General features: G+C 48.5%; 1 protein-coding gene across 7 annotated transcripts in view; it reads left to right on the forward strand.

Annotated features, from left to right (window-relative positions):
- Positions 1 to 14949, forward strand: part of TBC1D5 (TBC1 domain family member 5) — a 2783701-nt gene extending 2768752 nt beyond the window's left edge. For all 7 annotated transcript variants that reach the window (XM_069648897.1, XM_069648892.1, XM_069648893.1 and 4 more), the window contains one exon: positions 10993 to 14949. In XM_069648897.1, coding sequence (XP_069504998.1) covers positions 10993 to 11286 — 294 coding nt within the window. In that variant the 3' untranslated portion in view covers positions 11287 to 14949. The remainder of the gene's footprint in view (positions 1 to 10992) is intronic.
- The last annotated feature ends 762 nt before the right edge of the window (positions 14950 to 15711 follow it).

Here is a 15711-nt window from a genome sequence, read left to right on the forward strand (position 1 = left end):
CTGTTCTTGTTAACCTGTGTCAAGCTTTACCTATCTGGGAATTAACACGAAGGGCCACTATCACAGAGCCTAATAGCACTTATGTTTCAAACGTTAAGATTGGACCAGATCATGTCATCCATCGGGTATCCAATCAAGTCAGGTTACCTAGAAATAATGCCATGAACTCTCACCCGAGACGCTATAACAACTATGCTTGATTGGACTTGCGCTTGTCTCTTGAGGATATGCACTACGTCCTTCAACCAGTCCGCTCTCTAGCACTCCTGCTCTCGGAAGGGACAACGTTGATGCGATATAATTCCACAACTCAAACCATAAACCTGTCAGGAATAACCATCCAACTGCTATAAACCATGACCAGGGACCCTGAAAGGGGCCCTCTTGCACTTACAACCATGCCTCAGAAACGAGGAACCTCTAACCAGGTAATCATAACAAACTCTGCACTAGTCAGGGAATTTCTCTCGGGGATCCATTACCCGAACCAGCAGGATACACACGGTCAGCTCAGCGGGCTCTGGAAAGTAACCAGGAATAGGGGTCTCTTGCCATTAAGCACAGACACTCACTCATACCAATATGCTCATTCTCTCCTTTACACCAACAAACAATAGAAGGCAGCTCTACCCCTCAATCAATTCGGCCTAGCTGCACACATACCACCACTACTCCATGAACAACACTCTTTAAAACGCAGCTATACCCCACTAAATAATCGGCCTAGCTGCACACAATATCATACACAGGCTCCACTGCCTCCAGAATGCAGACTCAGAGGCCTACTACCTTGCTGCACACATTCCACTGATCTCTCACAACCACTGCACCGTGCCTAGCATTAGAATGCAGCTACTCACTGCGCAAACCACACTGGCTGCACGCATACTGAATGCACCCAAGCACTATATACTACCCTACTCTCTCCACTGACCTGGACTACGGTTACCCGGGGCGTTCAACCACCAGCGCTTTGAGATAATACCAATGGTATATAAGGTGCTATACAAATGCACAATAACATTACATAACTTAGAGATGCAGGAAATGAAAGATAGTAATAAGATCGCCTGCTTATTGGCTGACGCAGGCATCCTGCTTTCAATTTCTACACCAGCTACCAGAACCTTTGGCAGCAAAACATTGAGCTTTCCCTGGCAGCCAGTGTAGAGACTTTTTGTTAGCTTTCCACTTGCTCCCTGTTTTGTTCGTTCAACCTTATTAAATTCCCTACGGTGGCTAACCTCTCCGGGCACATGTCGGCTGCAGGAGGATTAACGAGGTGTACCTCATGCGACCGCTCGATCCCATACACTCTGTCTAAAGTGTTCAAGGCCCAACCACCGCGTGGACACATGTTGGGCTTGCAGCACTCTCGGTCACAGGGCATTGAAGAATTAGTTGTCGCAGTGGAGGGAGATCTCAACACTTCTCCTCCCCACCTTAAGGACTTCATCTCCAGGACAACTTCTCAAGACAAGGTAGGCCTTCTGTCCAGCACAGCTCCACAGCTCGGCAACTCCTTCCCCAGGGTCCCCACAGCTAGGGGTTCCTAAGATTCAGGTTGTGGCAGGCATTAGGCCTCTAAGGTGCCCGGCTCCCAAGCCAAGGGGCCTGGCGGCTCTTCTGGGTGCTATGGAGTAGACCTTATGCCATCCAGGCCACTGGCTCCCACGCTGAGGCGCTCAGGGGCCCTACCAGGCTGTCCCTCGGAAGGGCAATGAAGTTCATCATCTTCTTCAACCCCACGGGGTATGGGATCGTCGAGTGCCACCTCCAAGAGTCTGTCCTCGGCTCGATCCAGCACAGCTACCGGCACAGGTACTGAAGCTCGCTCTAACGTTGTGAGTCATGGCGTTATGACTACTGGCCAGCCGGCTAAGGGCTCAGCGCCTGCCAGAGTGATCTCTTAGGTCGGCGCTTATGCTTCGGGTGCATGTCCCGAGCTGTACCTCCCATGTCTGAGGCCTCTCGTTGCGGGGCGCAATGCTTCAAAATGGCAGAGAGGCATGTGACAGAGCCTGCCAGGCCAGCAGCCATCTTGGATTCATTTCGGGAACCGCCCGTGCTTTCGCCCATTGAATGGGCTTTGCTTGATGGTCCCAGTCCCCTTCTCTCTGGAAGCGGCAGCAGATTGTATGGTACGAGCATTTGGTCATCTCTGGGGTACATCTACCCATCTCAGCCTTACAGCTACACGCCTCAGGCGCCTTGGTGCTTTGACCAGGAGCGGAGGACCAGCGCCTCAGAAGGCCGTGCCCTTAGGGACCCGGCGGCTTGCGAGGACCGCTTCTTCAAGCGCTTCCTCTTCCTTGAGCGTTCCCCTCAGATGAAGGGGCTCCTGATGGATATAGTGAAGGAGATTATCTGACAGATGGCGTCTCACCGGCCCCCTCCTCTGGGTACTCTTCCAGCTCCTCCAACGCTTCTGGTTCCAGTGCCGGTCCCTCACCTGGTTCAGACCTTACCGGTTGTTCAAACCCCTCCACCTCCTCCTGTAAAACCAACACCTCCCCCTCAACAGCTGTTGGACCTGTCTTTGGCACCGGATTTAGGGGGGACCCTCTGCAGAACTTGTGTCCCAGGGCCCAGACTCCCCTCGTTCTGTAAAAAAGGGGGTAACGATCACGCCCAGGACAATGAACCCACAGCCTATGTTAAGGCCTTTCGTAACTGCATTCAGGGCCTGGCGGCGTTCTTCGGGGTCCCTCTGCCTGAGGAAGCCCCCCAAGGAGTGCTAGCAGAGGTCTTGGGTAAGCGCACCACGATCCAGTCTGGCATTCCTCGCCATAAGGATGTTCTGCAGATGGCCCAAAAGGTCACGGAGAAGCCCAGGGCCAAAGTTGGACAGAAGGTTCAGGCTGATGGAGGTATAGCCAATCCTCCTGGTCTTCTACCTGCAGTCTCATTCTTAAGTGGTGGCTGCAGCCTAATTGTATTCTAAACCATTGTCTACGTCGTCTTCCTCCACAGTAGCCACCTCCAGTTGTCTTTCCAAGGAGGACAAAGTCCTCGAGTCCTTGAGAAAGCACTGTTATTCCATCTCAGGGCTACATCTGCGGCAAGCCAGCGCAGACTCCCTCTTGGCTGCGGCTAACCCGAAGCTATGGTGGGAGCTCAGATAATTTCTGTCCGATCTCCCTTCGGATAAGCAAGCCTCCTTCAAGGCTGGTCTGGAAGTTGCCCGGACCATTGCGCAGGACCTCATGGAGTCTTCAGTCTCCCACATCGACACAGCCAGCAGAGGGCTGTGCCTCGGTGTCGAGAAGAGCAGGACGGCATGAATGCACGCCACAAAGTTTTCATCTGACGTGCAGGAGTGGATACTGGATCTGCCCTTCGAGGGCGTAGACCTTTTTCATTTGTCAACAGATGCCGAGTTGACAAAGAGGGAAACCTCCACCCAAACCACCAAGTCCTTGGCCATCCTGACAAAACCTGGGCAGAAATCCATCCTTCAGTCACAGGGCAGGACCGGGTTCAAGCAGCATGCTTTCTCTGGCTTAAAGGGATTCAGGGACCGCGGTACACAGAGGCCTGACGTGTCGCCCAGTGACAAACTGAGGAAGCAGCAGAGGACGTTGAATGGGTTTTTCCACTATCCCCTCCTCTGACGCCAAGAAGCAGTGATGTCAGGGTCGGGGAACGCAGCTCGCCTGTGGGGGGCCATTTGGCTCTGATCCAGGACACCTGAAAGCATCTTTTCAGCAATCTGTGGATCCTATCTGTAGTCTCCACGGCTTCAATCTTCCTCTGCCATCCTCTCCACCTCTTCATCAGATCAGCCCCCCGGCTCTTTTACGGGAGGTCCTTTCACTCTTGGAGATGCAGGCGATAGAATTGGATCCTCTTGTAGACAGGGGCTCCGGTAACTATTCTAGGATTTTTGCGGTACCCAAGAACAACAAGGCTGGCCTGAGGGTTGTCCTGGACCTGTAATTTCTAAATCTGTCTTTACCAATGGAACACTTCACGATGATTACTCCAGCGCACATAGCCGAGTCTCTGTGTGCAGGGGACTGGATGTGTACCCTGGACCTCAAGGATGCATACCTGCGGTTGATAGATGGGTACTTGCATCAGAAATTTCTGCGGTTCACGATTTTGTCGTACCACTTTCAGTACAAGATGCTGTACTTCGGCCTCTTTCTGTCTTTACGAACTTGATGAACGCAGTGGCGGACCTTCTCCGCTTGGATGGCCATCATCTGTACCCTTATTTGGATGACTGGCTGGTGAGCGCGGGGGCACCCGAAGGGGTGGTGCACTCCTTCCAGAGATTGGCGGATATACTTCATCAGATGGTGTTCTCCTCAGCCAGAGGAAATCACAACTGTGCCCATCTCAGGTACAGGTCTTCCTAGGGGTGTGTTATAATACTACCATTCAGTGGGTGTTCCCTACGGCCGACAGGATTTGGTCCGTCCTCAAGGCGGTGGTGCACTTTCTGTCCAACTCGACCACCTCAGCATGATGGTTCCAGCAAATTCTGGGCCTGATGGTCTCCCGCGGGTTCACTGTTACAGCATGCTCGTCTCAAGATGAGGCTCCTCCAGCACCACCTGGCAGCCAATTGGGATCAGGAGACGGGGTCTCAGTCGGACAAGGTCCCAATACCATCGCTCCTACTGCCCTATCTTCGATGACGGATGATGGATGGCAGTGTTTCAGTGAGAACCCCGTCCACCGGACTGCAGCCTTCCCTTTTTACTCTCATCAGGGACAGGTCTGTTCTAGTCAGGACACAATGTTTTACCTGAACAAGCAGGGTGGTACCTGTCCCCTTTCAACAATCCCCCCCCCTGTGCATGGCGGCGGTATCGATCTGGGAATGGGCCCTGACAGAGGGGATTTGGATTTCAGCAGTCCACCTACCGGGGACAGCAATGCAGAAGCAAACTTGCTGAGCCGCTTGGGGTTCAACACCTACGAGTCGGAGTTGCACACTGACTCCTTGTTGCCCCTGTTCCAGTGTTGTGGGTTCGCTGACATGGATTTGTTTGCATCCCCTCTGAATTCCAAGTCCCTCCAATTTACTTAATGTGCAGGATGGGGTCAGGGGTTTCTGGGAGATGCCTTCCAGATCTGTTGACACAGCCGCAGGTGTTATGCATTCCCGCTCACCCCACTGCTCCAACGGACACTGCGCAAGTTCTAGGCTTCGGTGGGTTGCATCCTCACCCTGATTACCCCACACTAGCCTTTGAGACCCTGGTTTTCGGATCTGCTTCAATTGTGCTCCCAGGGTCCTGTCCACCTTCCAGTCTCCAGCAGGGGTTTCTGACACAGAGGGGTGGGGCAGTGGAGCATCCGGACGCGGCTGAGCTGACGCTGGCGGACTGGTTCCTGACCAGCTGAGGCTTCAACATGCTCAATTTTCAGATGACAACGGGGACGTCATTCAGCAGGCCAGAAGGCCTCAGCTCGGTTCCAGTATAAGTGTAAATGGACTAGGTTCTGCCATTGGGCTTGTGACAAGGGTCTGGACCCTGTCACCTGTCCTCTGGATGACGTACTGGCTTTTTCGGCACACCTGGTTCGTTCTGGAGTTCAGGTGGATACTTGCTGTTGTTATTTTACGACCATTGGGGCTTACTAGAATTCCCCTTAGCATGTTTTCTGCGGCCAAACCGGTGGTTAAGGCCCAGTTTAAGTGGTTGTCTAGGCTTTTTCCGCCGGTGCATAGGCCACACCCAGTCTGGGACCTCATTGTTGTTCTAGCAGCTTTACAACACAAGCCTTTCGAGCTGATGGCCTCTGTGGACATCCGATTGGTGACACTGAAGACAGTTTTACTGGTGGCTCTCACCTCTGCGTGCAGGGTTAGTGGGCTGAAGGCGTTGTCCTTGTGCGAGCCCTTCAACACATTTCACGACGACAAGGTCATCTTGCTCACACAAACGTCTTGCCCAAGGTGGTCTCTCCATATCATCTGAATCAGGAGATATGCCTGCCGTTGTTGTCCCCGAACCCGCAGTTAGAGGCAGAGCGGGCCCTGCATTCATTGGACTTCGAGAGGGTCCTCAAGTTGTATCTCTCTCTGATGAAATCCTTCAGGAAGTCCAAGGCATTGTTCATGACTTTAGGGGGCTCCTCCCCTGGCTCCCATGCTTCCAAGGCTTCCATTGCCTGTTGGATGGTCCAGGCCATTTCGGAGGCGTCCACAGCCATGGGCAGTCCTGTTCCTGAGGGTATTAATGCGCATGTGGTCAGAGCCAGGGCCGCAGGAGTCCCGTTTCAGAGAATTGCTTCTAGAGATGTCATCAGCAAGGTGGATACTTGGGCCACCCCGTCAGCCTTCTGTAAGAACTACTCACTGGACACCAGCTCCAAGCGTGATGCTGAATTTGGTAAGGCAGTCTGAAGAACCTTTTTGCTTTCTCCTAGGTATGAGGCAGGTTATCACAGCTCCACCCTATGTTGTTGTTCGGTGGAATCACCCACAAGGATGAGGGAAAGGGGATGGCACGTATGACAAATTAAAGTTACTCACCGTAGTGGCTAGAGTATTCATAGTCCTCAGCCCAATTTCCTCCATACGTCCCACCTGCCTTCCCCCGCTAGTATGCCAATATATAATAGGCGTAGCCAGGTATTTAAGGGTCCGACTGGTTCAAAGGGGAGTGAGGTGAGGCACTGGAGGGGGTGGTGTTAGTTGTGAACCCCACTGGTTGGTTCCATGCCAGGATTGAAAAGATCTATCTAGCTCATTACATTGCATTCTGGTACTTGTAGTCCCATATTTACAAATGTACAGGAATGCAAAATGCCGTGCTACATAGCCAACACTTAAAGAACCTGTTTTGAGAACTCTCTGGAAGATTTTAATGAAACAAGGGTGTGAAGTATGAAATTGGTGAGAAACTTGGCCAATGCGTTGTGTGCATTATTGCTTCAGAATGGTCCCACTCAGGCATTTTACATGCAGATTTCTATTGCATGTCAGAAGAAAACCTATTTTCTTACATATGTCTGAGAATAATATAGAGCAAACCTGCAAGAAACTGTTAAAAAAAAATGGGAGAGGCCACTTAAAAGGGTTAACCGCACGGGACCAAGTGCACATGTATGGAGCTCTCCAGACATCTTTCCAGTTACAGCGCAGTCCTTTCTGCCTTTCATCCTTATGCAGTCGATGAAAGGAGTACAATTTCTTTGTGTGAAACTAATATCTATTGCAGTGAAGATATCCTATAAATGCTATAGACCCTCACAATGCGACCAAAAGTCACCCAAAAGAGAACTCTCAAGTAAATTTATATTGCTTAATTTATGACGACCCCTGAGTAGTAGGTCTATGTGTGTGGCCTGCAGCTCCATCCTGCAGAGACATTCTGGCTTGCCACTGAAGACATTATGTTCTGGTTAGAAAGGAGATATTGATTGGACATCATTAGAGCGTGGACAAAATCGGTGGTCCAAGATTGCTTGTTCCTATACTTTAATTTTTAAAAGAAACTGTTCCGGAATGGTTTTGTTTTAGAAATAAAAGTGTAGGAAGCAGTTGAAACTTGCACTGCACTGAGCATTCCGTTTTTGTTTGGGGGTTTATATTGTGTGTTGGGGGCGTGGCGATGGGGTTAGTTGGAGCAACATAGTTCTACTTCTTTTCGTACACATCAAAAGAAAACTTGGAGGATTCTCATTCTCTCACCTAGCACCAAAAAGTGGAACAAACTACCAAAGAGCATATGTAACACAAGAGATCACTTACAATTCAGGAAACTCGTCAAATCCTGGCTTTTCATCCCATAACTAGAAATAATGCCTATAGGGGCACATACAGAGCGGAAACTATGCTGAGAGAAGAAACCTATTCCCTAAGCCTTCGACCCTCAACAGAAGTAAGGGATATACCATCCACAACATATCCACCTACCAATGGAATGATTGACAACCAAGTCTCATACCAACAAGAACCACAGATCATTGGGGGTGGAAGTTAAGGATGCCTATCACAACACCTTTGCCCACAATGTAATCACAGGCAGCAATGGAACACCAATAGTAAATAGATAGGAGGGAGCGGGTGAAGGTAATACAGCACCACTATCGGATTAGAGGATAATGCTCGCCCATCCATGTGTACTAAACGCAATACGATAGATGGGAACCAACCACGACACCGCCCTAGAAACTAGACAGTCAGGAAAGAAAAAGGAAAGAATATACCTACCTGTATGCCAACCGGATACATAGAACAAGAATTTCAAGGATTATATAACCCACCAACCCAAAGCTTACATTTCTGCATACTTAACTCGCACAAAAACCCACACAACCACGTCTCGCACAGCAAACCGCACGAACTTCACCACAACAACAATCAACACATAAATTGCATCAACAGCACACGAGGAGGACTGACATCGTGTCGAACTGAGGCTGCCAACAGGACACCACCATCTCACTTTTCTACGCCCTCTTCACCCCACTAACCCTCCCCAACCCCTTGTTTGCATATGCACCTGGGGACCAATTCCGTTGGTGACGGTGCACTATATAAATACCTTTAACATAACATTAACATTTCGACCACTGAACAAAATGGATGGGCGCACTTCACACCCAGGAACGGGTGAGGCGGCGTTGCAAAGTTACTGCATTCCTTTAATCTTTGCCCCCTCCCTCCTAATTTCTTCACAGGTTTGGCGCGCATGAGTCAGCGAACACTGTTGTGAATGACACTCCTCTATTTCCAAGGTAGTAAGTAGCAAATCCTGGCAGCTGGTCCGGCCGCGTCTATGATGCACACACAGGCCATGGACCCAGCCCAGGGTTTCGATTCTCCCTTGCGTCAATTGCGAAATGCTACCGAAACCTGACTCCGGGGCTCTTTTTTCGCATTCTTCTTATTTGCTGTTGTCACACGAGAAGCAGGTGAAAATACTGTGCAGAGATGGAAGACAGCATTAGCTTTCCAAGTCCCACAGAGTTGTTCATCAGAGTGAAGTGATTAGTAAAAGAAAGTCGCAGTGAAGATCATTCTCGAAAGGGAGAAAAAAAGTCACATTTTAGAACAATATGCATGAAATGTGGGCCTGCAATTGTTTTGTTATTGAAAAGACCTTAAACCAACTATGAGCAGGATAACAGAGCGGCTTGGAAACTGTGCACATTCGAAGAGTTGCATCTAGCACCAACAACAAAAAAAACCAACCAAGCCATTTTACATCTAACTGTTGAGTTAGGCTGAGGCAGTCTTAAGGTGGGCCCCAGTAGTCTACTAAAATGACTGATGTTTTTTAAAAGCGATTTGAAGTGAGAGGTTTGACAACAAAGAATTGTGAAACGGCGTCACAATTGCATTTTACTCAAGTAGATTCTAAAACGTTTTTTGTAGCTAGTATGCAGTTCCAGGCCATTGTAAGGATTCCAGCGCACCCGCTAAGATTTCCCAGCTGGCATATATATTGTTTAATCTCCATCCCCAGCCTCGTTCTCTTGGAGTGCAGAGCAGAGAACTAAAGTTCCACATGGACAAGACCAAAGAATTCAGAAAGTCAGAAGCTCTTTTTGTCACTTTCGGAGGTTCCTCTCCTGGCTCGCAGGCCTCCAAAGCCCCAATAGCTAGGTGGATAGTAACCGCCCTTACGGAAGCCTACAAATACCAAAACAGCAGCAGGAATGGATGCCCATGCGATAAGGGCTGGCCTGAGGCCACAGCAGTAGCCTATCCCAGGCAGGGCCGTGGGTGTAATTAATAAAGCCGCAACCTGGGCATCGCCATCTGCTTTCTGTAAGCATTACTGCATTGATGGCAGAGCCGGGTCAGATGCAGCCGACCTGGGATGTGTATTTAGTTCGATTCCCTTTCATATTTTGTATTTTTGTGACATTGGCATCTATGCACTCTATTGGAAGTCTTTGGATAGGGCCAGCGGTATAGGGTTGTGTCTGCTTATTTATGACATTTGGATTGAATTAGAACTATAGTTTCACCTCTATTGCCAAATCCTCGTTTGAGTAGCCCAATTCCAACCTGTTGCCAAACAAAGAAGACCTGCTTCTTTTGTTCCGTACATTTGAATACCAACATGTACAGATGCTGTTTGGCTGGCTTATAGGTCTGCTAGCATGGTATGTTTAGTTTGGACATCAGGTTCTAGGTGGGATTTCATTCTTTTGTTACTTATTTGCCTTAACTGTTTAATTTGAAAGTAAACTATATTTATTATGTGTATGTTTGTAGGATCCATGGGCCTACTGAACAAATAATCAAAAGTACAAGGTTTTATTTAAATATTATATTGTTTGCCTTCTAAAAAAGATAAATATGATTTTGATAGCGAGGTGCTCTATTAAGGGCGCGGCTGAACAGAGTCAGAATCCTGTGTGACAGATGCCGCTTTTGATCAGGCTGTGCTGACAAATCTGTTTGCTAACAGCTCCCAAGAAGATGGAGTTTCAGCCTCCTCCCAGTTTAAATGGTGTGTTGTAATTGCCCATGCAGTATTGAGGAAAGGGGATGGGACATAGGATTACTCAAACGAGTGACTGAAGTACCCCAATCTATAGTCCCCTTTCCTCCCTACGTCCCACCCACCATCCCCATACTAAAAAGTTTCCAATATGCAGTCTCGTGTCCGATGGACGTGGTTACGCCTGCCCCTATGCACGCTCTAAATTTAAAGGGAAAATGCATTTTGGCGGGGCAAAATGGTTCTGATACTGTACCTGTGTATCGACACCCATGCAGTATGAAGGAAGGTGGAGAAACTTTTTATTGTTCGGTGCCCAAGAGAACAGGCGGCCTGAGGGCTATTTTAGGCCTCTCAACCTTCAATCTTTTTTCCCCCACCAAAAGACTCAAGATGATCAAGCCCTCGAGGGCACCTTTGGTCAGGGCAACCATTACTGAAAGTAGCTTGTTCATTTTTAGGTCTACTTGCTTAAACTTGTCTTTATCAAAATGTACCCCAGTTTGTATTTAGTGGCGTTTCTTTATGTTTATAATCTGTGGGTAACCTCTGGTCTCCTCTTTCGTTTTAGGATGCAGTGGGAGGACCATTGAGCGCAGACAGCAGGACCTCGGATGACTATGTCCTGGTTTCCAAAGAAGACGAGAAAGGAAGCGGCATTGGCATCTCAGTGTTGTCGCAGTTGCAAGCACCGCTTGAGAAAGCAGCCCGGAATGATGTACCATCTCCCAGCACGCTACTCTTTAAAGACCCACTGATGGGCAGCCGCTCCACGTCCTCCAGTAACCTCAGCTCAAGCCCTGACGACGACAGTAGTAACAGCAAAGATTCTGACTTCACCATCGTTAGCCCCTTAGATATCTAAGGGGAGAGGGGTCTCAAAGAGACAGCTGGGTGGTGCTACCTAAATCGGTGGTTTCATCCTGAAGGTCAGGCATTCTCTTTTTGACTTGCCTGGCCTTAACAACATGCAAAACTGACCGTGTTCAACTGCCTGAAGCTCTTTCCGAAAGTTGTGGCACAAAATGGGCAGCATTTGGTTATGACACTGCAAATACAACCGCTGCCTTCTATTTATCGTTACTACGCACACACGTACAGTACAAAGTCCTCTATGGCTTCAGGTAGTTCTACGTTTAGCCTAATCATCTCTGCTGATCCTCATTTCTCTGGATCCACTTCTCTGGATCCACTTCTCTGCAGTAGAAGGCATATGCTCTGATGATCATTCTGTTGGTCCAACTGGATCTTGTCCTGCTCGCCCGGGGATTGAAAGCTAGTCTGCAGGGTATGTGCTCAGCAAGACGAAGACGCAAGAGGAATAGCTGTATGAGAGCTGCACATCCAGTCTGGTGGAGTGTCCCGATGTTGGTACTCGGCTACTGCCCATCAGTAGCAAGGACCCATCTGCAAGCTGACCTCAACGTATAATGCGACTGATGCGTATTAGTCATTCCTGAGTTTGCATGACCCCCTACAGTCGCAGTGTCCCTCATGGGGATCAGGTCTACTCAGAAAACAGTAGAAGACTCCCCTCTCTGAAAGAAGGAGCTCAGCTCGTTCAAGTCCTTCAAGCAAGCACAGAGTCTGGCTGAAGAACCGAACACGGTTGCGTACTCTACCCTCTTTCCAATTGATACTTTGCTGTTAATATTCAAAGCCTCTGATCTACTAATATGTTCTCCCGTGGCATAGAGGTCCCCAAAGTCGAAACTACTCCTCCAGGGGTCACCTCATAATATTAGAGCAGTGTTTATTATACCGGAGGAAACAAAGAGAAGGTCAAGAAAACGTCTTGTTATTATTTGCTGCTTGGTGGATGTGTCAAGAAATGAGCAGGTTGTTACACACAAACGTAGGTCAGCAGCTCTTATTTGTGAGAAAGAGCTGCACCCTAAGGGCAGAATAAAAGGAAGTAGTTCACGGCTTTGGTTGTGCCACGTGCTTGGTTGGCATGGGTACCTCTACAGCCACTCTCATACGCGTGTGTGGTAGATCCTGACGCTGCGTACACCTCGGTTTACATGCGGTGGGGTAGCCTGTTGTCAGGAAGTGGGGTAGCCATGTGACAGGAAAGCCTGTTGTCAGGAAGTGGGGTAGCCATGTGACAGGAAAGCCTGTTGTCAGGAAGTGGGGTAGCCACTCTGCAGGAAAGTGTGTTGTCAGGAAGTGGGGTAGCTGTAATAGTCTGATCTATTATAAGCAGTGGAAAAGAAGTGAGTCAAGTGCATGGCCTCAGATGTAGCGATGTTCTGTTACACAACGTGCTGGCTCGCGATTGTCAACCCTCTCTTAAGTGCCAAAGTGTGTAGGTCATCTGTCTTGCTAATCTACACTAGACACACTATATTCTCCGGCCCTCTGTGGCTGCGCACAGTCTGTTCTCTGCAAGTGATTCTGATAATGGCAGTATTTCCCTTGCTAGGTCCGCCACCACAGCACAGACGTTTCTAATTAAGTTCACAGTCTGTGTCTGAGCTTTCCGTGCCTTTCTGCTGCTCGCCATGACTAACCGTTCTGAGCTTCTCCGTTCGAAGCACGGCTTCCAGCTTCCTCTAATTCCACACCATGGCTGATCTGCGGCAGAGCCTCGCGGCTGCTGGGAAAGCCAGCTGGCGAGGGCAACCACAACCCAACCATGTGCCCAAGGCGCCTGCCCTTGTATGGCTGCAATGTGCCATGGACGTACGAGGTGGGATCTCTCCAGGTGGGAGAGCTTGGATTCTTGGATTGTGTCAGCCTTACCGGAGATGTTCATCTTTCTTCCATGGTTAGTTCTTGTGTTCCTGCAGGTAGGTATCACAGGAGTCAGTTAAAGGGAGATCACAGTCCAGGCCATTTTCCCTGCACCGCATACATGGATCACCACCACCTTGGCTTACAAGGCGATCTTGACGGTGGGTCTTGCCACCGGTCGGTCTCCTGAGGTTTTGAATCTTTGCACACTTAGGAACTTAGAGCCATAATAGGGGATGCCTTGGAGGAGATGTCACGAAGGTCACACCTCTAAGCGCCCCCAACTCGTCTGTCTTCTGAGATGTGTTTACACACTCTACTTAAATGTTGTGTTTTGGAAGAATGCTGGATGCTGTGGGAAATGCCTTTTTCACAGCCTGACTGCTACCACTTTGTATTCGCCATTGCTGTCCACACTCATAATGGTACCCAGAGGACAGACAGCCTTGCTTCTGTCAAACAGATATTTCCTAAAATGATGGATTTGTATTAAAGGTACACTTTTTACTATCAACCCCTGACATGTTTGGCAGCGTAGGAGCGATGAGTAGCAGCCGATTGATGTAGTGCTACTATTGTTGGCAGAGACAAAAAACTACACCTTATATTTGTGATTCTGAGATGCACCTTGTCCCGTCCTGGAACCTCATCCCCGCCCTAAAGATCAAGGCAACATGCCGTTCAGGAGAGGTGGCGACCGGTGACCCAATGAATGCCACACTGCTTGCCCATGCTGAAGCTAGGAACACCATTCCGTGGCTAAACCATGTCTCTGCCGCATCAGTGTGCCTGTGGCTAAACCATGTCTCTGCCACATCAGTGTGCCTGTGGCTAAACCATCCCTCTGCCACACCAGTGTGCCAGTGGCCAAACCATGTCTCTGCCGCATCAGTGTGCCTGTGGCTAAACCATGCCTCTGCCACATCAGTGTGCCTGTGGCTAAACCATGCCTCTGCCACATCAGTGTGCCAGTGGCCAAACCATGTCTCTGCCACATCAGTGTGCCAGTGGCCAAACCATGTCTCTGCCACATCAGTGTGCCAGTGGCTAAACCATGTCACTGCCACATCAGTGCGCCAAACACTCTTGGATGACCATAGTGCAACGCTCTCTGTTTCCTAAAGGAGAGCAGCAACCCACATGGTGACCTTTGGAGCAAAGCACAGCTCACACGGATGCACACCTGCTGCCTTGGCATGGGTACTGCCCAAGGAGAAAAGAGAAACCAGCTGAATTACTCAGAATAGCGAGATCATTTTCTGAAACATCATCTCCCGATGATACTTGAAGCACCCGTGGCTTTGCGTGCAGTGCGCGACATTAAATCTGTACCGACATTGTAATCTTCTGCTGGGTCGTAACTGTGCTAATTGTTCCTAATGCAAGACTGCAATAGATGTCCATCTTGTCTTAACAGAATATAGCATTTGGATCCTACTAGAGTCTTCTGAAGGAGCTTAACTGGGTTCTGTACAGTTAAAGGCAAGCTTCCTATCCCAACAAATAGTCATTTTATAGAACAGTACATGATAGAAAACAATCTTCGTTTTAATAATATTGCATCAGGGAGAATGTGGGGCTTTTTATGGTGCCCTTGCCATTTGTCACTGTGCCGAATGTCTCATGACTGCGTCATTTGAATGTTTCCAAGTGTTCGCATGTGATGTTACTTTTATTGATTATGGATAAAGCCGATGAACATGTTTTTGATAGGGGGCTCAAATAGGTATAGGGAATTGTATCCTTCTATATGAAAATCTAGCCAGCTTAATTAAAGAAATGACAAACGTTACATGGGTCGTGGACTTTCTTCTGTCTTTGTGCTATTGAAGTCAGTTTGCGTGGTTAGGTGTGGTGACGTGTGTAAATTGTGTAGCACATGTACGGTGTGTTTGATAGGATGGCAAGTGCTTTGTGCCACTGTTACATTTTCACATATCTGATTGTGCCCAACAAGATTGAAGGTGCTGTCCACAGAGGGGTTATCATTTTATTAAGAGACTGCCCTAACCATATGGGTGATTTGCCTATTCCAAGCCTGGGGCTTGATGACTAAATTCTGGATGAAAGAAAGTAAAAGCCATTATAGTAGTAGCTATCAGAAATGGGCAGTAATTGGGGGTTGGGGGCGCAGCTTGATTGAATTGTATGAAAGGTTTCGATCTCCTTTTAAAATGTAATTTTTGCTTTGTATGAAATGATGTATTTTTGTTTTATGATTGATTGTTTGAGAAGTGATTGTATACTTGTAAAAAGCCATGATTTGGCTGTGACACAACTGCATAAAAAAATATATATGTGTATATATTATTAAAGCAAGAGGGACTACATGGCAAACCTGGACAGTAAGGTGCCCACTTTCATATTTCCATGTTCCAGGGGCATGCCTTTGCTTCAAAAGAGGGACACTGTCATTACCAATGCAAAATGTTTCCTTTTAGGCTAGCATCAGCACCGTGTGTATTCACGCAAGTACTCTGTAGTTGCTGCACATTTACACAAACAATTAATCTACCTATATCCCTGCATGGATGTCTGGCTCCTAACGACCAAT

Source organism: Ambystoma mexicanum, chromosome 2q (genome assembly GCF_040938575.1).
Source record: "Ambystoma mexicanum isolate Mex_15411 chromosome 2q, UKY_AmexF1_1, whole genome shotgun sequence".
NCBI lineage: Eukaryota > Metazoa > Chordata > Amphibia > Caudata > Ambystomatidae > Ambystoma > Ambystoma mexicanum.